The sequence below is a fragment of the Penicillium samsonianum genome (genome assembly GCF_028829775.1).
Source record: "Penicillium samsonianum strain IBT 33392 chromosome Unknown utg000004l_segment0_segment0, whole genome shotgun sequence".
Lineage (NCBI taxonomy): Eukaryota > Fungi > Ascomycota > Eurotiomycetes > Eurotiales > Aspergillaceae > Penicillium > Penicillium samsonianum.
Window position 1 is genome coordinate 100,654 of NW_026643262.1, and position 24,891 is coordinate 125,544.

General features: G+C 49.8%; 11 protein-coding genes across 11 annotated transcripts; 4 read left to right on the forward strand and 7 right to left on the reverse strand.

Moving 5' to 3' along the window:
- Positions 1 to 431: 431 nt before the first annotated feature.
- Positions 432 to 2,636, reverse strand: N7471_006925 (rRNA (cytosine-C5-)-methyltransferase NOP2; the record flags this gene model as incomplete). The annotated part of the gene is made up of 1 exon (XM_057279644.1): positions 432 to 2,636. The coding sequence occupies one exon, from the start codon at positions 2,634 to 2,636 to the stop codon at positions 432 to 434; it is 2,205 nt and encodes a 734-aa protein (XP_057133904.1).
- Positions 2,637 to 2,941: 305 nt separating this feature from the next.
- Positions 2,942 to 3,710, forward strand: N7471_006926 (uncharacterized protein; the record flags this gene model as incomplete). Its single annotated transcript, XM_057279645.1, has 2 exons — positions 2,942 to 3,052; positions 3,129 to 3,710. The coding sequence occupies 2 exons, from the start codon at positions 2,942 to 2,944 to the stop codon at positions 3,708 to 3,710; spliced, it is 693 nt and encodes a 230-aa protein (XP_057133905.1).
- A 476-nt stretch (positions 3,711 to 4,186) lies between these two features.
- N7471_006927 (cell differentiation and development protein Fsr1) lies at positions 4,187 to 7,442 on the reverse strand. The gene is made up of 4 exons (XM_057279646.1): positions 6,942 to 7,442; positions 6,608 to 6,886; positions 4,724 to 6,544; positions 4,187 to 4,666 (listed from the first exon to the last, which is right to left on the reverse strand). The coding sequence occupies exons 1-4, from the start codon at positions 7,039 to 7,041 to the stop codon at positions 4,407 to 4,409; spliced, it is 2,460 nt and encodes an 819-aa protein (XP_057133906.1). The 5' UTR covers positions 7,042 to 7,442; the 3' UTR covers positions 4,187 to 4,406.
- A 535-nt stretch (positions 7,443 to 7,977) lies between these two features.
- rad14 (DNA repair protein RAD14) lies at positions 7,978 to 9,199 on the reverse strand (the record flags this gene model as incomplete). Its single annotated transcript, XM_057279647.1, has 3 exons — positions 7,978 to 8,393; positions 8,451 to 9,042; positions 9,101 to 9,199. The coding sequence occupies 3 exons, from the start codon at positions 9,197 to 9,199 to the stop codon at positions 7,978 to 7,980; spliced, it is 1,107 nt and encodes a 368-aa protein (XP_057133907.1).
- A 232-nt stretch (positions 9,200 to 9,431) lies between these two features.
- On the reverse strand, positions 9,432 to 10,492 carry N7471_006929 (uncharacterized protein; the record flags this gene model as incomplete). Its single annotated transcript, XM_057279648.1, has 2 exons — positions 9,432 to 9,871; positions 9,940 to 10,492. The coding sequence occupies 2 exons, from the start codon at positions 10,490 to 10,492 to the stop codon at positions 9,432 to 9,434; spliced, it is 993 nt and encodes a 330-aa protein (XP_057133908.1).
- A 567-nt stretch (positions 10,493 to 11,059) lies between these two features.
- Positions 11,060 to 11,524, forward strand: N7471_006930 (PaaI family thioesterase; the record flags this gene model as incomplete). The annotated part of the gene is made up of 1 exon (XM_057279649.1): positions 11,060 to 11,524. One exon carries the CDS (start codon positions 11,060 to 11,062, stop codon positions 11,522 to 11,524), a length of 465 nt encoding a protein of 154 aa, XP_057133909.1.
- Positions 11,525 to 11,638: 114 nt separating this feature from the next.
- On the reverse strand, positions 11,639 to 12,445 carry N7471_006931 (SDR family NAD(P)-dependent oxidoreductase; the record flags this gene model as incomplete). Its single annotated transcript, XM_057279650.1, has 1 exon — positions 11,639 to 12,445. The coding sequence occupies one exon, from the start codon at positions 12,443 to 12,445 to the stop codon at positions 11,639 to 11,641; it is 807 nt and encodes a 268-aa protein (XP_057133910.1).
- A 1,452-nt stretch (positions 12,446 to 13,897) lies between these two features.
- On the forward strand, positions 13,898 to 16,662 carry N7471_006932 (uncharacterized protein; the record flags this gene model as incomplete). The annotated part of the gene is made up of 5 exons (XM_057279651.1): positions 13,898 to 13,912; positions 13,968 to 14,487; positions 14,535 to 15,440; positions 15,494 to 15,892; positions 15,944 to 16,662. The coding sequence occupies 5 exons, from the start codon at positions 13,898 to 13,900 to the stop codon at positions 16,660 to 16,662; spliced, it is 2,559 nt and encodes an 852-aa protein (XP_057133911.1).
- Positions 16,663 to 16,827: 165 nt separating this feature from the next.
- Positions 16,828 to 18,834, reverse strand: N7471_006933 (putative extracellular endoglucanase; the record flags this gene model as incomplete). The annotated part of the gene is made up of 5 exons (XM_057279652.1): positions 16,828 to 16,989; positions 17,050 to 17,854; positions 17,905 to 17,926; positions 17,997 to 18,347; positions 18,396 to 18,834. 5 exons carry the CDS (start codon positions 18,832 to 18,834, stop codon positions 16,828 to 16,830), a joined length of 1,779 nt encoding a protein of 592 aa, XP_057133912.1.
- Positions 18,835 to 19,554: 720 nt separating this feature from the next.
- N7471_006934 (MINDY family deubiquitinase) lies at positions 19,555 to 22,273 on the reverse strand (the record flags this gene model as incomplete). The annotated part of the gene is made up of 3 exons (XM_057279653.1): positions 19,555 to 20,652; positions 20,706 to 21,640; positions 21,703 to 22,273. 3 exons carry the CDS (start codon positions 22,271 to 22,273, stop codon positions 19,555 to 19,557), a joined length of 2,604 nt encoding a protein of 867 aa, XP_057133913.1.
- A 777-nt stretch (positions 22,274 to 23,050) lies between these two features.
- On the forward strand, positions 23,051 to 24,829 carry trm6 (tRNA 1-methyladenosine methyltransferase subunit GCD10; the record flags this gene model as incomplete). Its single annotated transcript, XM_057279654.1, has 2 exons — positions 23,051 to 23,136; positions 23,197 to 24,829. The coding sequence occupies 2 exons, from the start codon at positions 23,051 to 23,053 to the stop codon at positions 24,767 to 24,769; spliced, it is 1,659 nt and encodes a 552-aa protein (XP_057133914.1). The 3' UTR covers positions 24,770 to 24,829.
- Positions 24,830 to 24,891: the final 62 nt, after the last annotated feature.

Below are 24,891 nucleotides of genomic sequence, written 5' to 3' on the forward strand. Positions count from 1 at the left end.
GAATTTTTGAGCACTTACATTCATTAATTTTAGCGAGCGGTGATTTGGGATGTGGGGAGTGATGTTGGTTTTATATACTCTCATTTTGGTTATATACACATTCCACCACTGGTGGATTTAGAATGTTGGATACAAAAGAACACTTCTTATACTTCCTTAGTTATACCTCTATACTTGACGATGTAGGACTTGGATAATTTGAATATCTTTGATTTAACACAATTATCTTACATCAAATTGGTTTTTTTACTCTTTTTATTTTTTTTTTTATTCTTATCTTTTTCCTTTTTGAAACACAGTTTGATCTTGATTGAACAAAAGGTATATCCAATGCGCCGGGTCCCGGACCTAATACATGATGCTTTTGACTTGCCCGAAGAATGAAAAAAACGAAGAATTATACACAAAGAGATGAATGATCAAGTCATTGATCATTTGCTGGCCTTCTTGCCCGACTTCTTATCCTTCTTCTCGACCTTGCCCTTGGCCGTGGTCTTCTTCTCTTCCTTTTCCGTAATCACCGGCTTCTTATCTTCCTTGACCACGGTCTTCTTCTCGCCCTTTGGCTCATTGGTAGTCTTCTTCGAGGCAACGGCCTTGGTCTCTTCTTCTTGGCTTGGTGTCGCCGTTTCGCTTGTCTTCTCTGACACCTCTGCCTTGCTCTTCTTGGGCTTGTTCAGAACACCCTTAGGGTTGAGACCCTTACGACGCAGACGGTTGCGCTCAGCGCGAGCAATGCGCTCGATATCCTCGGGATCCTCGAATGAGCTGAAGGCACCACCCTCGAAATCAGCGGCGTGTCCATTCTCATCAACAATCGGGGTCCTGTCAATGGACTCGTCGTCCGTGGAGGCAGCCGAGGAAGCACTGCGAGCCTTCTTGGGGCCCTTGGAACGGGTTTCGGTATCGTCCGACTTGGCCACGGGGGTCACGGCAGTCTTCTTGAGCTTGCAGACGTAGAAACCGTCAACATTCTCGCGGTGGGGGAAGTAACGGCGGGTGAGGGCCATCTTAGGATCGAAAGTCTTGCCCATATAGCTGAGGAATCCAGGGCTACCGAAGCCACCGAGACCGGTGTCCACAATCTTGACATTAGGACGCTTGCGAAGAACGTACTGCACAACGGCCTCGTTCTCTTCGACTGTCACACTGCAAGTAGAATAGACAATGTATCCACCGGTCTTGGAGGCGTGGTCGACGGAATCAATTGCAGCCAAAAGAAGCTGACGCTGCATGTGGGGAATGGCGAGGAAATCACGCTCGTTCTTGGAGGTCTTGACACCGGGATCCTTCGAGATAACACCGGTACCGGTGCAGGGAGCATCGAGCAAAACACGATCGAAGCCACCCATAGCCTTGGGGAAAGCAGTGCGGGCATCCATGTTCGTCACAATGGTGTTCTTGCAGCCAAGACGGTGAATGTTACCAATCAAACCCTTGGCACGGGGCTTACTGGCATCGTTTGCGATAACACAGCCAGTGTTGCGCATCAGGGCGGACATGTATGTTGTCTTACCACCGGGAGCAGAGGCCATATCGAGGACACGCTCATTAGGCTGGGGAGCGAGAGCCATGACGGGAAGGAAAGAAGAGGCAGCCTGGAGAATATAGTGACCGGCCAGGTACTCAGGGGTGGCACCCAGGGGAACTGGAGACTCGAAAACTTGCAGGCCAACCTTGGACCATTTGCCAACGGGCTCGAGGACAACGCCACGGTTGATGAGGGCCTGGGCGAGGGATCGGCGGTTGGTTCGCAGAGTGTTGGTACGGATAACGACAGGGCGAGGAGTCTCGTTAGCTTCGAAGAAGGCAAAAGCCTCCCTGGGAGTGAACAGGTTGAACAGCTTCTCAGCCAGGAATCGAGTGTAGCCGTAGTATGTGCAGATATCGTCGAGCAGGAGATCGATATAGTCGGTACGCGACTTACCGGGCAGGCCGAGGGTCTTCAGATCACCCAGGATTCGGATGGTGTCTGTGATGCGCTGGCGAAGCAGCTGCAGATCAGGGGCGAGTCCCTGTTGGGTTTGGTCGGCGAACACATCGGGTGCGGCAATGTTGGTCTGCATGGCGGCTTCCTGCATTTCCTGCTCAGCGGCTTCCTCCTCCTCTTGTTGTTCAGCATCCAACTTCCGCGACAGACCCTCGATGTTTGCGGCGGTCAATCTCTCTTCGGCATCAGAGTCCTCGTCGTCAGAGAACATGGCTCCACGGGTGTGGCCCTCCTCGTCAGAATCGACAACCGAGTTATCATCCTCCAGGTCCGACAGTCCTTCAACCTGATCGTCGCTATCCATTGAGCCTTCACTGATCCCATCGAGATCACCGAACTCATCATCATCCTCCATATCCTCATCATCATCAGACATGGGCACCGGCACGGCCTTCTGTGTGACCGACGGCTGCTTCTTAGGTTCCTTGGAATCGGCCTTGGGAGCAGCACCATTGACCTTCTTCTTCTTGGGGGCTTCCTTCTTCGAGGCAGCGTCACCGGCATCAGATGATCTGCGACGCTTAGCTGGTGCAGGCTTCGGAGGCGCCTCAGCCCCGCCAGCCTTGCGTTTCTTGAGCATTGTGATTTTTGACTCGTCGAGCGGGGCCGGAGGGCCCTGCTTCTTCATACGGCGACCGACACCCATTGTGAAAAAGTGGTGTATATGGGGACGTTAATGGTGTTTGCTTTCTGGGGGGAGCTTGTAATTTCTTTCCGTCTTTTTTTTTTTTTTTCGGGCGGTGACTGACAGCAGTACAGCAATAAGGAAAGGCGGTGTGACTATTTACCTTTATGCCTTATAATCCAGGTGTCAACTGTCGCATCGGCATCAACTGAACCCCCAAAGGTCCAGACCTCCACTACTCCAACTACTTATCACCTTCGACTTGTTTTCTCTCTCTCTCTCTCTTTTTTTGCCTTGAGAATCTGTACCGACTTAAATAGCTCACCATGTCGGAGCTGACTTTTACCAAATCATTCCTGTCTACGCTGGACTCGCGGCCTATCAAGCTTCGCGCTGATCATGTCTTCGACCCAGAGCAAATTGGACTACGAGTTCCGGTGAGACTTGATGCGAACACTCCCTAGCTTGACTCACCGAGGAAGATCATTCTAACATGCTTTCCGAAAACGATAGTACACCCTCCCCCGCCTTTCTGCCCCGCACCCTCCAATGCCCAAAAAAGTGAGGTCGACACAGGCACCAGGCTCATCCAAATCAATCACTGTCCGCATCAAATCTGCCCGCAATCCTCCTCTGGAATTCCTGATCTCCAATGCCCCTCTCTCGACCACCTCGGTCCAAGACATCCGGGATGCTGTGCAAGTGCGCGTCGCTGATGCGCAGGGAGGCCAAGTTCCGCTAGACAAGATCAAGATCCTATACAAGCGCAAGCCAGTGACTGGGACCGGGAAGACATTGGCCGAGGTATTGGCAGATGAACCTGCAATTATGGTGGGAGGCAAAGAAGTCGAGATCGGGGTGATGATCATTGGTGGCGCCCAGGTGGTTGAATCTGCTGTAGCTCAACCGGATATTACAGAAAAGCGGGATGGATCACCGTCCAAGGCTGCTATAGGTCCGAGTGGTGAGGAGGTGTTGCATACAGAGGCTTTCTGGGATGACCTGCAAGGCTATCTCGAGCAGCGATTGAAGGACGAGGAAGTAGCAAAACGGTTGAGATTGGTGTTCAAGGAGGCGTGGAGCTCAACCAAGTAGAGTATAACTCCACGACAGCGCAGCGAAATAATGTCAATATCGAATCAATATCGAATGATACCTGTATTTGTTCCAGCCGTTTCACATACGTCTCGTGTCCATGAAGGTCTAAGAAGCCCGAGTTTGCTCGATGAATGGTATGGATTCGAATATTATACACACAACATGAGTTATCAGTGTCCAAGGCACAAGCTATGTAGATAGACACATTCAAGCAGAACTGGAAAAAACCCCCCATCCACACCAAACAACCGATACATCAAATATCGAGAAGAATACTTCGAATCCTCCCAGGCACTCCTTAAAACTCAATCACGACCCTATCACAAGAGCAAATGGAACAGTATTCGAACAAGATATGTTCTAGTTCCCATAGAAAGTAGAGCATGTACCGAAACAGTTGAAGGGAAGAAAACATCCACGCACGCCAGGGAATCTTTGTCGAACATGTTATCAGCGAAGTAAAAAGTACACATGTTGAAAAAAGAAAAGAAAAAAAAGCAGTGTCACGTAGGAGAGTATCACAGGCCACACAGTGTCGGTGAACACCGTTGCAAATGCTCGAAAGAACTGGTCCGGCCAATCGCTCATCCAGTTCATGGGATCATACAGAAAACGACGAGCAAACGCGAAGAGATACACACACAGGTATAACGCAAGAAGAATCATACACGGGTTTTCATTCCGTCGTTTCAATCATCGGGAGCAGACCTTGACCAGGCCGTCTCCACCACCGCCAACGACCCAGTGGCCATCACGGCTCCATACCACAGCACAAACTCCTTCGCCACGCATCAGCCGATGGCCTGTCAACTCTTGGGTACAGCTGCGCTTCTCAAGGTTCCAGAATCGCAAGCTTGCATCATGGCCAGCCGAAACAAGCTCACGCCCATCCGGAGATAATGACAGTGAGGCTATCGCAGCAGGATGAGCAAGCATTGTGTATGTACATTGACCTGTATCAAATGTTAGCGTATTGTGGAGGATAGCAAGGCCCTTTGGATGCCACTTACCACTATTAGCATCAAAGAAGCGGATGTATCGGTCCTCGTAACCACTGATGATTACACCCTCTACGCTGCTTGATCCAGTAGCTCCGTGGACCACTTCTTCTTCTTCGGCCATCGTGCGGTTGGGATCAAGATTAACTGTTCCATCAAAACCAATAGTCGTGGCGACGACTGAGTTCACCCCAGTAGCTGGCGTGCCATCATATGTCTCGAGACTGGCCATACCCGCAATTTCTTCGCCGGTCCGCGTGTCGTAGACAATGATAGAGGCATCCGAGTAGGAGACGACAAAGTTGACGCCTGCGAGAGACAAGGGGCTGATGCATGTTGGGGAAGGAGAATTGGGGCGGGGAATGCGATGAATAATTGTGTAATGGAAAGCTGGAGCTGGAGCTGGAGCTGTAGCGACACTGGCTTGAGGCAAGGTTGGGAAGTTGGAACCGGAGGGCATTGAGTTTGAGTTCGCCCGCTGGCTTCTACCTTGACGGCGATTTCCAGCCGGGGGTGCGGCGCCGATAGCCCAAATAAAGACGTAGCCATCTGCTGCGCCGGAGGCCAGAAGGATACGATCCGATCCACCATATTGGCTGCTTGAGTCGCCAAAGACAGAGCCCATGGTCCCGGGAAGAACGCAGAGTCCCCAGACTGCATCTTTGTGCTCGTGGAAGGTGGCCTTGGGATCAATCCGCCCACGTTCCCATAAACGCACGCTGGCATCTTGGCCACCTGAAAACACCAACCCATCACCCAAAACACGGCCGCCATTGGAGATGTTCTGAGACGGTGAGCAGGCAGCAAGGGAAGTCACAGCGCCTTCGTGTCCGCGATGAGTAAATTTGCTCGTAATGTCCGAGTCATGGCTAGAACTAGGTCCAGAGCCACCAGAAGTACTTGGGATGATCCATCGCTTGATCGTTCCATCGTCGCTGCAAGTGCAAATCTCGGGCTCGTCTGGGCTACCACCACCGGTGAAGATGACAGATCGAATCACATCCAAGTGGCCACGCAGCACAAACCTAACTTCGAAGTTGGAATCTTGCTTTTGTCCGAAGGTCGCACCCGCTTCCCGGGCATCAATTGCACCATCGCTCTTGCGCCTTGATCCCAAACTTGTCCTTCGGCGGTGGAGAGACCCGTCCTTGGTCGACTCAGAGCTCATAAAGTTGGCATTTGGGAAAGCATCGGTATCCGGGCGATGGGGCGGGACGGATTCGGTGACAACAAGTTCCTGCTGAGCCGGTTCGTCAAAATTCCACCCATCCACATCCTCTGTTCTTTCCTCAGTCAAGTTTTGGAGATTCACATCCTCCTTGACGACCACTCGAGGGCCCTGGGCCTCGTGTGCCTGGTTTCGGCGATCGTCCACTATGCCCTGCGTGTATACTTGGGTTCGATTTTCGATTGCTGCGACGGGGGCTTGCTGTGGGTCCATTGACCGTCGATCCATGGCATCCCGAGGAAGATACTGGTTTTGGGCACGAGCCATGGCATTGTCAGAGTAGTGATTGGACATCGGCTGGTGGTTTTGTAAAGCCATTTCACGTGCCATAACGTGATTCGCCTTCTGGCGTTGCTGCTGAAGATAAGCCTCCTCCAGGTTCTGTTGCGACAGCTGTGAATTGCCATAAAGCTGGCTTGACATGTCGGAGTCGTTCATATCAGGTGGTGGGTGGGAGGCGGGTATAACATGGTACGCGATTTCGTGGGAAGCTTTAGAAAGGTATCCTCGGACTTTGTCTACGTCCTCGATTTGACCCTCATGCTGGTTTTCGTTGTCGGATTCTTCGTCATCCTCATGGTCCGTGCTCGGCTTGGGGCGATGCGCTGGTGAATAACTCGGTTAATATTCCCACGTCGCGTGCTGGCATACAATTGCGAGGCACATACCTTTCAGGAAGTTGACACTTTCACGTGCAGCATCTTTGGGGTCCTTAGAGTCTTCAGACTTTCCGTTGTTCGAAAGCTTCTTGACCTTCTCCCTCTCCCTTTTCAGGGCGGTCTCCATCAGGCGTACATGCTTCCCAAGGGACTCATGCAAGCGCTTACTTGTGCGTAGATCACCTTCCAATCGACCAATGCGAGACTTCATCTCTGCCCGTTCAATCTCCCATGCATTGCGGTCGCGCTCGTGTCGGTGCCATTCTGTCTGTAGGAAGCGCATTACACCTGGAGACGGATATCAGTCAATGGCATTCAAGAAATCAGGTGGATTCAAGCTCACCCTGTAATGTGTACTCCGTCCCCTGTGGGCCATTCGAACCATCCATGGCGCCGGGCATTCCTCCGATCCCAGCCATGGCTGATGGAGATTGCCAGGACATGAACAAACACAGGACGGGTCGAGGCTCGGAAGGGTCAAAGCACTGCAGGAGGTACCAAGAGCGAAATCAGGCCGGTAGTAAATCAAGTGACGTGTAAGGTGCGAGCTTCGGTTTCTCCTGACCCCGGTAAATCGTATCCGCAGTAAGCGAACCAAGTCCCCTAATGGCGACGGCAAGGAACCACGTTCCACGCCCAGTCAGCCTATGGATGAGGTGTCCTAAGGAGGAAGATCCAAAGGAGAGGAGCAAGGTCGGACAATGATAGGAAAGTTATGATGAGGATGTGCCTTCACTGATCTTTTGTTATGGTGAAGATGGCTTGGCCTCGGGGGCTGCTGACCGCCTTCTAGATGGAGAAGATAGGCCTGCACCTTACCTCCAGCCCTGGACGTACAGGTACATGATTATTGGGTAAGCAATTGGATGGGTTGGGAGGGTTTTTGTATGTAAAGTGAATATGAAAGAAGTTTTTAAGTGGTAGCAGATTCAGTAGGTTTCATAGGAACTCAGATATAACCAGCAAAGTTGAGAGTATTTTCATGCCTAGATTTTGGGGCACCAACTATATGACCAATGGATGTAAGCATGTACAACGTGAAAGTACATACTCCAGAGCATAGATGCACCGCGGACTTGAATCTTACAATTGCTTGATAGGTATAGAATCTTGATCTAAGATGTACGTTGATATCGAGTTTGATTGCTAATTTGATCTTGCCATCGAATTAGAATGATATATTTTGGCTGCTCTAGGTATATGACATTTTATACTCCGACAGCATGAGAATGGAATAACTATTATATTCAACAAAAGTCTCTCACGAAGACCCAATTCGAATAACTCATCTAACATCGGAGACCAGTGTTTAATAGGTTCAAATGCTAAATTGGCTCGTGGTCTCATACATGAATCGTGCTATGGTACACTCTGCTCGTCTAGAACTCGAGTTCTTCCACCTCCATCCCACATTCTACACACGTCTTGACACCAATTCCAGTTTCTGGATTCTCAATGGATCGGCCCCATTGATGAACATGTTTCCGTCCAGAACCGAGATCGTCGCCAAACTCTCCACCCGAAGCACCTTGTCGATTGCGTCGGTAGGCCTCTACACGTGTGCGTTTCTTTAACTCCTGCAACTTCGTTTTGAATTTAGCCTCCCGTCGCCGTTTCTTGTCACTTTCTCGCCGTTCAAACTCGGCATCCAGCGCCTCCGTTGAGCCCCATTTCTTGTCGGAAAACGCATATTCTTCGATCTGGTATCGTAGATACAACATCATGCTGTTCCATGTAGATTTATGTGGATTCGGACGTTCGAGGCGTGGAAGGAGCTCTTCATCTCGGAGTTCAGCTGTACGCAGGCTGATTAGCACATCTCTCTTTTCATAGGCCACAATTAGGTACTCACGATCTGTCAAGAGATAATCTTCTTTGGCTTCCGTCTTGGTCAACAAACTGTATTTCTCTGGGTGCTTCTCCTTGCAAGCATGACAAATGCAACACTTAAGTTCTTCTTCCCATTTCCAATCAATTTCGAGACTGCCACATTCACGGCATGTCTTCTGCTTGCTTTTATCGTCTAGGACACTCAGACCCGGTTCAAAGGGCCCCTCCCGATTTCGTTTTAGTGATTGCAGTATCTGATGGCGTTCCCATTCCTTCTGCGTCATATGTGCTGGCTTTTGTACTTCTTTCCCATCCGGCACGTGTAGTTGTTTATTGAATGGGTCATCCTCCTGTGTCAAAAACCCACCCTTCGTGTCGGTCATCTTGCTAAAATCATAGTCGACATAGCTTGTGAAGTTTCGGGCTGGCTTGATCGAGTCTAGTGGGCGATTTGAAGAAGATGCGTCGCGCATATTAGCAGGCTGATTGGATGCCGCCATCGAGGTGAATGAGCGCTTGGCGCCTGTTGCGGGCTGGGAGGTATTTGGAGCGGCTTGGGATAGTTCGGCTTCACGCTTCTCCCGAAGACCTTTAGCTTTCAGGCGACTAATTTCCTATCAGCAAAACTGGTTAGTTTGGGTTGACCATTCCGCAGGCTTGGAGGGAACTTGCCATCCTCCGTTGTTGTTCTGGAGTGATAGGAGCGCGGGAAATCTGTGTCCCCGAGCCCTTGGGCTGCGAGGGTGGGGTTGAAGGCCGTTCTGCTGACATTATGAAATTATTCTCTCAGCAGTAATGTTTTTCGTTGTACACGGTTTGGGTGATATCAGCAAGGCAGAAGGCGGAAGGCGGCCAGACCCTTCGATCTGTCAGTCACGTGATATTCGGGTTTATAGCGCGACGTCATTGCCCAGGTAGATCCCTGAAGTAAACAGGAACACTGAGATCAAATATTTTCAAGTTATCGGCCTGATTTGGCAAGGGAATCGATTAAACCAAGAAGCTATGAGTCTGCAGCCGGATAATCGAAGTCTTCCTCTCGATCCTGGCCATACAAAACCTCACACACGCCCCCTACCGGTACGTCCATGACGGCGTCGGTTCCCTCACTCCAAATTTCTCGCCAATTGACCTTGCGATTTTGGGGGCCCATAATCTGATAGGAGGTGGCACCAGGCTTCATTTTGGTAGCACCACCGGGACGTCTCCGCGCCTTTCCATCAATAACTGATACATTCGCGACCTCATCAACAATGTTCTCGATGCTGTGCATGGGCAAAGTAAGGTAGCCTGTATTATATGTGGCGAGCGCAGCATAAATGTAGATAAGTAACATCACCAGCCATGCGGGGATCGCCAGCGACCACCAACGGTTGGGATAATAGTAGATGCCTAGCTGATGGAGGAACGGTGATGGGAGATAAGACCATAGAAGATAAAACACTAGGGTTGTCCGGTCAGTATGTGGGAGACTACGGGAGACTGCGCCGGCAATTTCCCATGAGACTTACAAAAAGCCAATGATGAAGCTAAGTATAACACGAAGCCGTAGTATTCATAGGTAGGAACCTTGGGACTGGCGCGCGGAACGGTGGTTGCGCGACGAGCTGACTTGGCGACTGCCGCCTCGGTATCGTTGGGAGTCTCTACATCGGAGCTGTCCGGAGTAGTTGGGCGGGATGTAGTAGTCGAGAAGGGCGGCCGAAGAAGAGAAGTGAGTGATGGCGAGGGCGGTAGAGGGGTGGGTGGACGATTGTAGAACGGAGGCGCAAATGCATTGGGGCCATGGAGAGAGCCGGAGGACTGGCGAAATGGATGATTCCGCTCAATATTAGAAGAATCATCGGAGTCTGTGTCGGAGAATGATTGATGCTCTAGCGAGTAGTGTGACTGGAAATCCGCATCGTCCTCCACCTCGATCTCCTCATAGCCGGGGGAGGTGATACTCTCGTCTTCATAACTCTCTTGCGGTTCTTCCGGGGATATAGGGTCTTCGGCCACCAGAGGAGGGAAGGGCTGCTTGGCGTCTAAGGACGAATTGAACGTCCTTGCTGAGTTCTCCATTTTGCGAAATGACGAAGAGTTGGTGTTGTTGGTATCTCCCCTTTTTCTGCAATCATCACCAGATTCACCGCCCATTTCCATTTCTACCTCATCTACATGTTGACTTCGACTTTGAAGATTCATATTTGATGATATTCGATATGTTTCTTATATATATGACAATCTTATCAACCCAAGTATAAGAATAATGTCTGTGAGTTACCGGTATAGGCGATATATGTTGTAGTTCCCCAGTTGATGATCGATAGCCCATCTGGGCATCTCTTCCAAGTTAATCATATAGTCATATAGGGACGCTAAAGATCAAAGCAATATCTATGGATACATAGCAAAATATCCTAACGAGATATGTTTAGATATATGCATCCCCAGCTATGTTCCCCAGTTCCCCAGTTCCCTTTCGGATCGACTCCGTTGCAAAGGCGGCACATCCCGCTCGGCCCCTCCGACTCGGACTTCGACGAAAATCTTCAATGCCCCTTCCCCTACGGAGTATATTTTTCAATATTGTGTTCTTGGCCATACCCTCATTCTCCAACTCACTTTTGCCCAAAGTGATCACCCACCATGAATTCCACCGAATTGGAGCATGTGCGTGGGGTTTGGGAGCGAACCAAAAATGACAGCCCTATCTATCGCCTTCTTCTACCCGATGTCGATATCATTAGTGCAACTCGCGGCCAGATGCAGGCCCGACTTAAGCTCACAGCGGAACATGTCAATTCTAGAGGCACCATTCACGGGGCTGTCTCTGCGACCATCATCGATTGGGCCGGGGGCATGTCGATAGCCACACATGGATATGAGAGAACAGGCGCAAGCATTGATATCCATGTCTCGTATCTGTCAACTGCTACCATCGGGGATACTCTGGATATCTCTGCCGTTGCTGATCGCGTGGGGAAGTCAATGGCCTTCACGACCGTCAAAATTTCCCGAGTCGTCGATGATCAAGTGGGCCCCTTGGTTTCGAAGGGTTCACACACAAAGTTTTTGCCTGTCTCCAAGGAGAATCGTGAACCTAAGAGCTGAAGCTTTGTTTTTAAGGATGTTGTACATAGACATAAACATTGTTCCGATTCTTCAACATCTCCGTGCAATTCTACTAGTTCTACTAGTTCTGCCCGGGAACCCTTCTATTTTCAATCATGTCCTCCCCGTTGAAGATGTTATGCCACCATCCACGATGAGTTCCTGACCAGTGATATACTGCGCCTCGTCACTAACCAGAAAAAGCGTAGCATTGGCAACATCCCACGCGTCGCCCATTTTCCCCATTGGAACTTGCGCATTGCGCATCTCCATGTATCTTTCCGCTTGATCATCCGCCGCATATCTGGATACCATGCATTTTGTGTACGGGGTGTCCATGAGCCCCGGAACAACCGTGTTCAAACGCACACCCTTGGGTGCATAGATAACAGCCGTTGTTTTCATCAATTGAATGATGGCAGCCTTCGTCGCGGAGTATCCCACCTGAGGCTTTCCAATGTACCTCAAGCCGGCGATGCTAGCAACGCTCACCACGGCACCACAGCCTTGCTGCTCCATTATCGGTAGAACGTGTTGACACATTAAAAACACACTCTTGAGATTGAGGTCCACCTGGGAATCCCAAACTTCCTCCAGCATTGTAGCGGGACACCCCGGCTCTGACCTCCCGACGTTGTTTATCAGAATGTCAATCCGTCCATGTCTAGCCATACAAGCTTCCACAAGGGTCTTTGTTGATGTAGCTGATGTCACGTCTGTTTCGACGACGTCGCAAGTTCCACCCTCGGACTCAATAGCCTCTTTGGTGGAAACAGTCGAAGCGAGCGTGCGATTGCCACCGAAGATCTTCGCACCTTGTCGAGCTAGGAGAACAGCGATGGCAGCACCAATTCCCCAGCCTTCGGATTGACTTTGACCAAGGCCAGTGATGAGGGCGACTTTCCCGTGGAGAGCCAACATGAGGAAAACGATGTACAATCAAGGTGGAAGATAGAATAAGATTTGTATTAAGAACATCAGTGATAATATATAGATGTAGAAATTCATTCCCTTATATAAGAAATGCCATCAAAACGGGATTGTCCCGACGGGTTTCCCGCTCCAGCGGCACACTCCCGATATAAAATTTATACACTGACAGTATGCGCTATTGCTATTATATTTGCCGAGGAGGTTAGCTGAGATTTCCCTTTAGGGTTATCTAGAAAGGCGTTCTCAATATATATTGATAAGTTGCAAACCCATGCAGTCCAACCTTGGAAAGGTTGGACATATATCTTAGATCAAGTAAGGGCCTAGAAAAAAAAGACAAAGACTTGAAAGGACAGGTGAGAACGTTGAGAGGTTACTACATACATGTATGTAGGCCAAGACCTGCACGTTCAGGTTCCTATACAACCTGCAGTCTATGTACATATACCCAAGGGGTACAAGTGGTATGTACAACGCATAATCGAAATCTCACCTGGTCGACACTTATCCTACCATTCATCTACAATCTATACCATCTACCATCTAGAACCCAGTTCTCATGAGACACATCAGACATTCTCGAAGAATTCCACGTGTGTGCAGATACCGGTTTTTCTACATATAACTTGACACTTCACAAGGGCTCCAGATTTAATGTTCACCATGTGCTGTAACCCCAAGCTTCCAACCTCCACCGCCAGATGGCCCCCTTGCGTTCCTCAAAACCATTGAGGGGAAAAAAGAGCCGAGCTGAGAGGTTTTCTTTCCTGTTCAGCCTTGGAAGTGTATGGAGTCGGAGTACGACAATGATCCTTGTACCACGAATGCGATAATATTCATCACCAGAAGGGGTGAGAGACATGGCAGCAAACCCACATCACATTCATATTATTGGTCCCAAACCTACATGAACTTCGAATCTTCAAAGTTCTCACATTCAGGGGGGTTCTTGATCAGCGGGGATCGGCCAAACTTTTTGATTGGGAGACCCGCATCGGCCTTATGGGTTTTTCTTTTCTGTCTCTCTCTCTCCTGATTTTTCGCTTTTTTTTTGCACTCCAGCACATTGAGGTGTGTACTCTCTATAGAATCTACCACAGGCCCTGCATTTCCTCAAATTTCCTTCTCTAACATATACATAGAGTACGTACTTTGTACATATCGCCAAGGCAAAGACCCGCAAACTATCGGATCGACAAAACCTAGGCCTTTGGATCAATCTCCAGGGCTGGCCTATCAGCTCTTGCATGCACGAACTTGTCTATCTCCATTGTGCCATTGTGGGTGACAGGTCGCAAGCGGGGACCATGCGAAGAGCCATTGCTTTTTTCTTTGCTTCTTTTTACTGGGGAAATACTCCGTATTTAGCCCCCTCTTTCCTGTCATTTCCTTGGCTTAGATATCTCTTTGTTTTTCAAGGACTTGGAGACTATACTCACCATGTCGAGTATAACGGTATAATCACACTCCAAACATACAGAGTAGAGAAATCCTTGCTAATGTGATCCAGGTTAACGACTCAAATATTGGATCGTCGCGAGGCGACGCGTCCACTACCTCCGGTGATGTCGCCAGCAGTCTCACCGGCGAAGGGGGCTCATCGGGCTCGGCGCTGATGATGACTCTATTGCCTGCACTCGTATATGCTATGTTTTGGGTCAGCCTATTTCTGATATTTCGGCGAACTCAGCGCCGATGGTATGCTCCGAGATCCTACTTGCCCGATATACACGAGCATCATCGGAGTCCCGAGTTGCCTTCTGGCTGGGTCAACTGGCTCGGCACATTTTTAAAAATTGAAGACAATCATGTGCTCCACCACTCATCGCTAGACGGTTATCTTTTCCTGCGGTTTTTGCGCGTCCTGGCTGCGACATGCCTGACAGGCTGTGTGATTACATGGCCGATTCTGCTGCCCCTTCATGCCACTGGGGGCAACGGCAATACTGAGCTCGACATCCTGAGTTTCAGTAATGTCAAGAACCCCAACAGATACTATGCCAATGTTATAGTGGCATGTGTTTACTTCAGTGAGTGATCGTTATTCACTCGCAAAACAGCCTACTGACAAGCATAGCGTTCGTGTTTTACGTCGTGGTCAGAGAAAGCCTGTATTATGCCAACCTTCGCCAGGCCTACCTCAACTCGCCTGCCTACGCATCTCGAATGTCATCCCGTACAGTCCTCTTCATGTCAGTTCCGGACGCTTACAAGAACGAGAAGAAACTACGACAAGTATTTGGAGACTCGATCCGCCGAACCTGGATTACCTCCGACTGTTCAAAGTTGGAAAAGATGGTCAGTCAACGAGATCGACTAGCCGAGAAGTTGGAAACCGCAGAGACCAAGCTCATTCGGCGAGCAAATAAAATTCGCACCCAAGCAATCAAAACAGGCGAATTGAGTATCGATATGTGCGTGGACTGCGAGTCAAGCAACCCAGCATGGTCTCACAAGGTCGAACGTCCCATGCATCGGCTGAAACTTTTTGGCGAAAAGGTCGACTCTATCCACTGGTATCGGGCTCAGCTCGCAAAGAAAATCGAGGAAGTATCAAATCTGCAAACCAAACACCAAAATGGTGAAGCAAAACAGCTCAGTGCAATCTTCGTCGAATTCAACAGCCAGGCCGATGCACAAGTAGCCCTACAAACCCTGTCGCATCACCAGCCGTTTCATATGACGCCTCGCTTTATTGGCGTCTCACCTCGCGAGGTTGTATGGTCGGCCCTGAATCTTAGCTGGTGGCAAAGGATTGTTAGGAGATTCGCAGTCCAGGGGTTCCTTGCGGCGATGGTCATCTTTTGGTCATTTCCTGCGGCAATAGTTGGTGCAATTTCGAACATCACATACATCTGCACGCTGATTCCCTTCCTCGGGTTCATCCTTGACTTGCCCGATTTCATAAAAGGAGCAATTGAGGGTCTTCTGCCTGCCGCGGCCCTAGCGGCGTTGATGTCACTAGTGCCGATCATATGTCGCAGTACGCTCTCCAAGTTCGCCTTGTTCATCTAACCCCTGCTGACTTCTACATAGTATGCGCTAGACGAGCTGGAGTCCCATCAAAAGCACGAGTTGAGCTGTTCACACAAAGCGCTCACTTTGTTTTTCAGGTGGTGCAAGTGTTCTTGGTCACGACCCTGACATCGGCTGCGTCGGCTGCTACTGCACAAATTGTCAAGGATCCTCTCTCGGTCAAAGATCTGCTGGCGCAGAACCTACCCAAGGCGACCAATTTCTACATTTCTTACTTCATGCTGCAAGGGTTGAGCATGAGCTCCCTGGCCCTTGTTCAAATTGTCAGCGCCTTGGTGTTCAAATTTGTCACCACATTCTTTGCCTATTCCCCTCGTCGTCTGTTTCAAGGATGGGCCGAACTTGCCAGTCTTAGCTGGGGCAATGTCTTTCCCATCTTCACCAACATGGCTGTAATTGGTAAGTGATGGCCCTACCTCATGTTTTCACGATAACTGACTAATTCTTTAGCGTTAACCTATTCATGCATCGCACCTCTGATTTTGGGATTTGCCTTCCTCGGACTTTATCTTGTATACCAAGCCTACCGATACAACTTCCTCTTCGTATATGACATCCAAGTCGACACAAAGGGACTAGTCTACCCACGAGCCCTGCAACATTTGCTAACAGGTCTCTACCTGGCTGAGATTTGCCTGATAGGACTTTGCGCCATCAAGGGCGCCATTGGTCCAGTCATCATCATGGCCCTGTTCATGGTCGGCAACATCCTGGCACACATGTCGCTCAACGATGCACTCGCCCCACTGAATACTTTCTTACCGCGATCCCTTGACGCCGAAGAGGAAATGCTTCAAGAGAAAGAAGATGCAGTGGCAGCGATCAACGAAGAGCGCCGCCCACGCGCAATGGCCTTCTGGAGATGGTTCCACCCGAACGTTTACAAAGATTACGCGGCATTGCGTCAAAAGGTTCGCCGCAACGTTGAGGGGGTTTCCTACACGCCTGAAGAGATGCGTACAGCATATTTCGAGCCATGTGTAGCATCACCACCACCAAATTTGTGGATCCCACGCGATAAGTGGGGTTTCAGTAATCACGAAGTTATGGAGACAGATTCAGTAATCAGCATCACGGATGAGGGTGCGCACCTGAATGAGAAGAACAAGATTGTGTGGGATAAATATGACCCTCATCTTCCTTTACGGGAATTGAAAACCCTGTATTGATCTTGGGGATCTCGCTATCTGCTATGAAATTTAATGACTTGATGACAGTCATGGATTGGTTCTTTTTTGTACATAAATGCTGATATTCGATACCGAGGCTCCTAAGCAAAGCCTGACCAAGCGCGCCCAAATGTTTATAATATACTCAACATCAGATAAAATTCATCAAACGGTCAAAGTAAAGTTGACAGCATTCACAACACCATTATCCCGCGGGAAAAACTCGAAGGTGAACACGGTCGATTGGCCAGCAGAGATGACAGAGCTAATAGCAGATGAAGTGAGGATTACATGGGAGTCATCCCAGTTATACTGGTTGCTGTAGGTCTAGATTGATATATTAGTATTGGCAAAAAGGTACACAAAGAGGAACAGGGCTCAGCTTACAGCTCTTGCTTGCTGGATAGGACCCAGTGATACCGTCCAGTCATCGACCAGGTATGTTCCACTCTTGGTCAAAGCCTTTACTGCGGCGATAGTTGGTAGTCCACCCCAGGTGATTGGAATTGATAGGTCAGAGCCAGAGACTGACGAGGCCACTGCCGAAGTGGATGACAGAGTTGGAGCCTTCCATTGAACGATTTGGACAGTGGGGGACGAGTCGCCCCCCGAGAATTTCAGGGTTAGAGTGGCAATGACACCCGGTGCTGTCGTGGACGAAAGATGCTTGGACAAGTACGAAGCTGTGAAGATTATGTTCGCACCCGAGACAGAATAGTCTGTTCCCGACGACAATTTCGAGCCAGTAGAGTCACTGATTGACGAGAGCGTGTTACCGTTGAAGATAAATGGAAGAGTCTGTGCTGTCACATCTGTTCCATACCGATGGAAAATATAAGCCGACGATGACTGGGTGGTTGCAGAGGCGTCCTTAGTACTATCTGGCAAACTATTTGCAGTAGACTCGGTGGATTTTGTTATGATCGAGAGTGAGTTAGAGTCACGCCAGACTCCAGTGGTTCGATCCAGGTGGTCCAATCCGTTATCCCACAGCACGCAGGAGATGTCGAGACTGGCTGCAGTCTTGATCAAGAAGTCAACGTACTTCCATCGAGCAGCGGGCTCGGTGTTGGTGGGTGAAGCATCGTATTCACCCAAAAGGAGAGGCACATCGGGGAAAGCGTTGCGCAGCAGCTGGAAGTCGGATTGTACAGCAGTCTTGTCACTGTCAGAGCCCCAAATGGTCTTTCCCCTGTTTGGAGTCAGTAAATAATGCCAATATGCTGAGGTTTATTCTCCTACCATGCGCTGAAAATAAAGTCGTCTAGTAGCCAGCCATCCAGTCAGTTCAATGCAACACATTATACCTATGTATAAACTGATTTCTGACTCACAGGGACTGTAGTAGTGGAATTGAATAGCATACGGATTTGAAAATCCAGAAGGTGCAACAAACCAGTCTGCAGTCTTGACGCTATCCTGAGCACCTCCGACTAGAGTAACAACTCTCTGCGAGTTGAACCCACCAGCATCGTTGATAGCCTGGAGGAAGATCTTGTTCAGTTTGTTGAGCTCGGTACCGTCGGCCGCAGTATTGCACGGAGGCTCATTGATAGGCTCAAAGGCAACAAGATTCGATTTGCAGGCCAACTTGGTTCCAATTTGATACCAGAGATGGTAGAATTTCTCTTCAATCATGGTAAGATTGGCTCCGGACTGGGTAACATCAGCCCAAACCCATGAATCTGTTTGTGTCAGTAAAGGACTTGGATATACAAGGTCATATATCATACCATGATGCACATCGACAATGGCGTAGAGTCCACGGGCCACAATCATATCAACCACATCGGAGACTCGCTGCAACCACGCTGGGTCAACAGTCCAATCCGGTGAGCTTCCGGTGAAATGGTAGGCCCAGGTAACTGGGAGTCGGACACTCTTAAATCCGGAATTCTTCACAGTATCAAATGTCGACGCCACAACTGGTACATTATTCCAAGATCCCTCATCGGGTACAGCATCAAGGGTGTTTCCCAGATTCCAACCGGGATGCAGATTAGACACAAAATCGGCAGCTGAGATTGCACTAAATGTTCCGGTGCACACAGCCCCTGCCGAGGCAGCAATAGCTGTCTGAGCTGTGGACTTGGTCGTTGTTGTCAGCGTGGTAGTGGCGGCCTGGGCTATCCCGGCGAGGGCCAGGAGGGCACCAAAAAGGAGAATCTGCATGGCAAGATCTACTATCGGAGGGAGTTGACAGACCCTGATGATTCGCAAAGCTGGACAGAATTAACGGCACCTCAGGTATATTTATAGGCCAAATTTATCATATCAGCATTCTTTATACTACATATACATATGTATGTTGTATGCCCTAATCCTAGTTCATCTGCGGGCCGGCGGACCGGGGTTGTACTCTTCACCACATTAGAGTGTGCCAAAACGCCCTTAACTTAGGCTAAAGAGCCTATAAACGAGTTGTGCGTATGCTTGGCATAGATTGCAATAGATTGCATATTTTAGTCTTTCTCCCCGGGGGAAAGACTATCTGGGAAAAGGCGCCATAATAACTCCTCCAATGAAGAAGCCACTTCCCACAAATACAATGTGAGAGTCCTTTAATTTCCCCAACCTTGGGGCAAATTAGGTGTAATCCATGCGGACAAGTCCGAAAATAGGTAGGCATTTCACATGTCACCTGGTTTATGTGTGTTTATTAGCCCCGCTCCTATTGAAGTCGCGGAGAACGTCCGTGTTGGTTTTCATAAACCCGTGGAGAATGAGGAGAATAAGGAACAAGAAACTAGTATGTTCATATGGAATCATATTAAGCAAAGACAGGTTTCTCTACCATATATATATCATTTGTAGGCGTCATATTCATTCCATCAAGTGCATTGGCGTAAAGAAAATATCGGGGTCTTTCATCATTTCCAGGTCTTGCATTGGTCACATCACTATGCATTCTTTGTTCCGCTCTGGCTCCATTAAGTTGTGATCTCCTGTACGTACAGACGGGCGGGGTCGGTGAGAATACTGTGGGGTTCGATTTCGCGAATTCCGGTTGCCCGGGTACTGGCTTCCTGGGGCACCACCGTATGACCTTCTGTCAGGGGGCGAATAGCGCGGTCCGCTAGCAGCTTGTTCATAGGGAGGAGGGGGTGCGTTTGGGTCCTCAGGTTCGGCCCCATGTTGTGGCGGAGGTCTAGGTTGAGGACTAATCACATTGGCAACGCTCGAAGATCGCATGGGTACATTGCTCAAGCGAGGCGAAGGCGATGGTCGATTGGAAGAATTACTCGGGGCAGACGTGCGACGATCATGAGTTTGCTCGTTCCTAGCATTTTCGCGTCGCTCTTCTTCTTGGAACTGAAGTGAGAGCGCATATGCATAGTCGGCATCACTCTGTTCTTGACTCAGCTCAGGGGATTTCGATGCTTCGTTTGCATTTGGTGAATGAGTGGCTGGGTCATTCGATGTTCGGGGGCTCGCGGGACTGGGGCCAGATGGGGCCGAAGGACCAGCGCCCACGGGGCGAAAGTCGCCAGAGTAATATTCTGTGTTGAACCCTGTCACATCGACTAGAGATTCCCAAACTACCTCGGCATGGCCCGCATAGCCAGCATCGGTAACCAAAGTATAGAGTTGGTGGGATTGCGGGTGTTTATATAGAGTCGAGAAATGGTCGTTACGGAAAAGAATGGAGACAGATCCAGGCGTAAGTTTAGTCGAGACCTGTGTCAAGCCAAATGGACTCAATTGTGTCGCATTCTCAATTTCCACAAATCGCTGGATGATTTGGATATCCGCCATGGTATTCTCTTCCTCAGGTTCAAGTGCCTCGCCTCGCGCCACCCGTTCCTCAAACTCTTGTCTGCGAAAAGGCAGCATTTGAATATCCTCGTAATACTGAGCAGTGCGTGACATTCCAGCATGAGTAGGACTGGACCAAGAGGCTAGCCAGCCATGGATCAATGGTATACCAAACGTGCTGTATAGTCGAAGATCACTGGTTTCGAGGAAAGTGCCAAATCCTTCAGTAGATTCCTAATACTAGGTTAGTATAAGTGACCCTTGACAGATAAATCGCATGTACTCACCATTGTCAGACGTGGGTTGACATTCATGCCGGTATGCAGCATCGTCAGGAATTGAGTGAGGGCCTCGATGTCTGGGAATTCCTCATCGGGGCCCAGGCATGTTGTCAGCTCTTCAAACATCGCCTCGATGAGCAGACCCAGAGAAATTTGCTCGCGGGTTGACAGAGCTCTAACGATTGGTGGGTGAGCGTTGGGGGTCGCTCGCAGCACTAATGCATTTATAAGGGCCAGCAGTGGACAGGGTCCGTTTTGATTTTGGACCAAAATCGGAGACTCTAGCAGTTGACCACTTTGATCGGTCCATCGGATGTGCCGAATGGTGTAGGTTTCTGATCTTTGCTCCTTTTGTCGTGCAGCTTCTGCAGCGGATATTATAGGGCTTGCTTGGGGTTGTTGTGGCTGTTGCGCCACGGAAGATGCGAGGCCTTGTTGTTCTGACAATGATCTTGCTCCGTTCGCGGCTGGTTCTGAGTACACCGAAGACGCAGGATGAGACCCAGTCTCGACCCCCGAATTGGCAGTGGCACCCAACACACCCAAATCAAGTAGTTCATGATGAGATGTGGCGGAGGTTCGACTAGAGAGATCAACAGATGGAGTGTTGATTCCAGCATCCGATTCAAGCCTCCCCGAATTGGTTGAAGGTCTATATTGTGCGCGGGCATGGTTTTCCCCATCAGAGGGGTCAGGCGGCTGCACAGCAACCGCTGGGACATATGGGTTAGACTGCACTCCTTCTAGGTAGACCTCTTGTGGGGCCGAGACTTCAATGGACTGTTGAGACCCCCATGGTGAGTTATCATCGAGGTGGTGACCGCCTAACACGGGGCGTTGCTCGGAATAAGAATGAGAATGAGGAGCTTCGGCCCATGGGGATTCTTGTTCGGGCTGATCTAAAAGAGAGAGCCGTGCAGTCATCGGAATATACCCTTCGGCTGTAATTGTTAGCAACAAATATCATTTTGAGAAAACTTTCAGAAGCAAGGTAATGTCATACATTGGCTCAATGCGTCACTGTTTGAAGTCGCATGTGAATCACGCCCCCACTCATTGCGATCCAAGAGATCTTGAGTATGCTCTGCCGGCCTGGACTTCAAGAATGGGTTATTCGACTGCAGCTGTAGCGGTAGCTCTCCAGTCGAAGTCTGAGCGGCGGACGTTGGCAGCCACACATTCTCAGCCGCTCCTGGTTGTTGACCTGCCATCAATGTAGGCGGAACCCAATGTCCGCTGGTATTTGCAGGTTCCTTGTATGCTCCCTCATACTGATTATACTGACCGGAGCGGCCATCATCCGGCCTTCCGTTATTGTCTGGCCATGAGTTCGGTGGTTGGCTGGTGGGAGACCCCACCGGCGACCGCTGCGCCTCCTCAAGTGGCATCAGGTCAAACGCAGGTGAAGTGTTGAGGTCGGGAGAGTAGATAGAGTCCTCAGAAGGAAATCGGCTTAAACCAGTCGGGCGGTGGGAGGATGTAGAGTTGGGTGATTTGGGCGAGCGTGCGTCCGATCGAGCATTTGACTTGTTAATGTTCTCCAGACGCGGTGGGGGCTGTTTGCGCAGGCCCATGAAGACGTCCGTTGACCTTGTGGGAGGCGGAGGGTTTCCAAGGTTGAGTTCGCGTATAGTTCTAGGAATGGGAAGGCTAATAAAACATCCGACGTCAATCGAGTCTGTATTTTTGATTTGAGAGTGAATTCAGGATGTAGGCTCAAAATAACAACAATAAGCCATTAGGTATAGGAAAAACGCCTTGCGCTGGGGTGGCAGGGGCTGAAGTGCCCGTATACGCGTATACGTAGGTGATGGGCAACAGTCTAGCCTTTAGCTTGAGGTCAGGAAATATCATGCCCTAGATGGAGAGAAAGCTATGTTGAACAAGGCAATGACAGAGATGGGTGATGATTGATCTCAAGAGGTCTCTTCTCTCACGCAAGGCACCCGGATTCCGCAGATCCACCACGCTGCGGGATTGTTGGTTGACCTGGGGGAAGCTCTGACACCAGTATTGGTATTTACCATATTATTCATATGTAAGAGTGGCCCTAGGTAGAGTGGCGGTGCTAGTGCGGTATGGGGCAGTATGCTGGAGACTTATGACGAAATGGGCTGGAGCCAGTAATTTAAGGCATGATATTCAGGCATCAACCAGTGGGGCATCCATCGACATTGAACTTAAATAACTGAGGCATCACTGTTTAAGTTTAAGGCACCAACATTCCGGATTATCTATACACCCGGCTGTGAGTATCCTCGTCCTCTGATTGGCTGTAATTTTATCGGCCATAAAAGTCCCCAGAACAATTTTGTGGAAGAGCTAGAGGCACAGCTGTTCCATCGCCCATCATGCATTCTTATATTCGCCCGGGCCAGTTCGTGGCTATCCGGCTCCAGTCGGATCAGTTAAGACTCATCCAGATCATCCCCGATACGTAAGTACTCTCTGCTCTATGCGGGGAAAGATTCCATCGCAAGAACTAACAATCGACCAGAGTCGTCAATTTGGGTAGATTTGGTAGCTTTACCGCCAATCAGATTATTGGACGACCATTCTATTTCACATTTGAAATCCTCGATGCGTGCGACGATGCAGGCCACCAACTACGTGTCGTGTCAGCAACCGAGTTGCATGCAGAGACCCTCCTCGCGGACGGGGAGGGAGATGGGGAGGGTGACGACATGGATACTGGCGAAAATGGAATACCGATGCGAACAAATCGTCAAATCAATGACGAAAACTCTTCCCAGAAATTGACATTGGAGGAAATCGAAGAATTGAAGAGAGAGGCCGGTGGCGCGGGGAAAGACATTGTCGCAAAGCTCTTGGAATCGCACAGCGCAATAGACCAGAAGACCGCTTTCTCTCTTGCCAAATACACGCTGAGGAAACGCAAGAAGTATCTGAAGCGGTTTACCGTCCTTCCGCTGGACGTTGGCCTTCTCGCCAATTACTTGATCGAAGAACGGGATGCGCAAAAGTCTATGGAGCTACGGGACGAACACATCGGTCTCATCGGGTGCTGGGGTAATGTACATCACAGCGGAAACGTTGAAGTGGGTGAGGGGATGAAGCCCCATGGACGTTATGCCATCGTCGATGAGACTGGCGGACTTGTTGTTGCCGCGATGGCTGAGCGCATGGGAATTCTCTATCCTCACGATGCCGACGAAGACCCAACAGAGGAGCAAGATGCTCCAGCCCCCAATGCCACAGAATCACAACATACCAATGGCCCCTCAAAGCCCCGGCGCATACGTCCCCAGCCAATGTCCGCTACTACCAACACCATCACCGTTATCCACCCATACGCACAACCGAACTTGTCACTCTTGAAATTCTTTGGCTATGACACAAATAACCCCGATGAAACCCACCCACTTCATACTCGTCTCAAATCAATTTCCTGGATGCAGTTAGCTGACCCCAATTCCGATCCGCTCTACGCCAACGAACCACCCGTCATACCCGCAGAGGAATTGGCAGAGCTTAAACAAAGCAAGCGCACTGCGTATTACCACAAGCGCAATCGGTGGGGGCGAGTTAAAGCGGTGGTGGATGAGGGCCGGGCCGGTAACTTTGACGGCCTGATCGTGTCCACCTTGCTAGAGCCAGCAAGCGTCCTAAAGACAATGGTCCCGCTCCTTGCGGGGTCTGCCCCTGTCGTCGTGTATTCTCCGACAGTCGAGTCCCTGGTTGAATTGTCAGACATGTATTCCACTGCTCGGAGGACCGCATTTATCAACAAAAAGCGAGAATTGGAGTTGCAGAGTTCTGAAGGAGAGGCCGTTGATTTGTCCTCACTTCATGAAGAATTTGTAGTTGATCCGACAATTCTCCTTCCACCTACCTTGCAAACATCGCGTGTGCGCCCTTGGCAAGTTCTGCCCGGTCGAACCCACCCCCTCATGACTGGACGTGGTGGCGCAGAGGGATATCTCTTCCATGGCGTTCGCGTGCTCCCCACCACACAGAATATACAGGCTGCTGGCAACGTTCGCAAGAGACGAAAGGTGGAAACGACATCTACTCCGATCAGCGATCGAGATGTGGACATGACGTCCTAGGTTTCACGAATGAACGCCCTGAATGCCCTCAAAATAGATCGAATAGCATTTCAATGTACAATTACAACGACTTACTTCTTATATTTTTTTTTCCGTGTGATCCGACTTACGCTAGTTGCTAC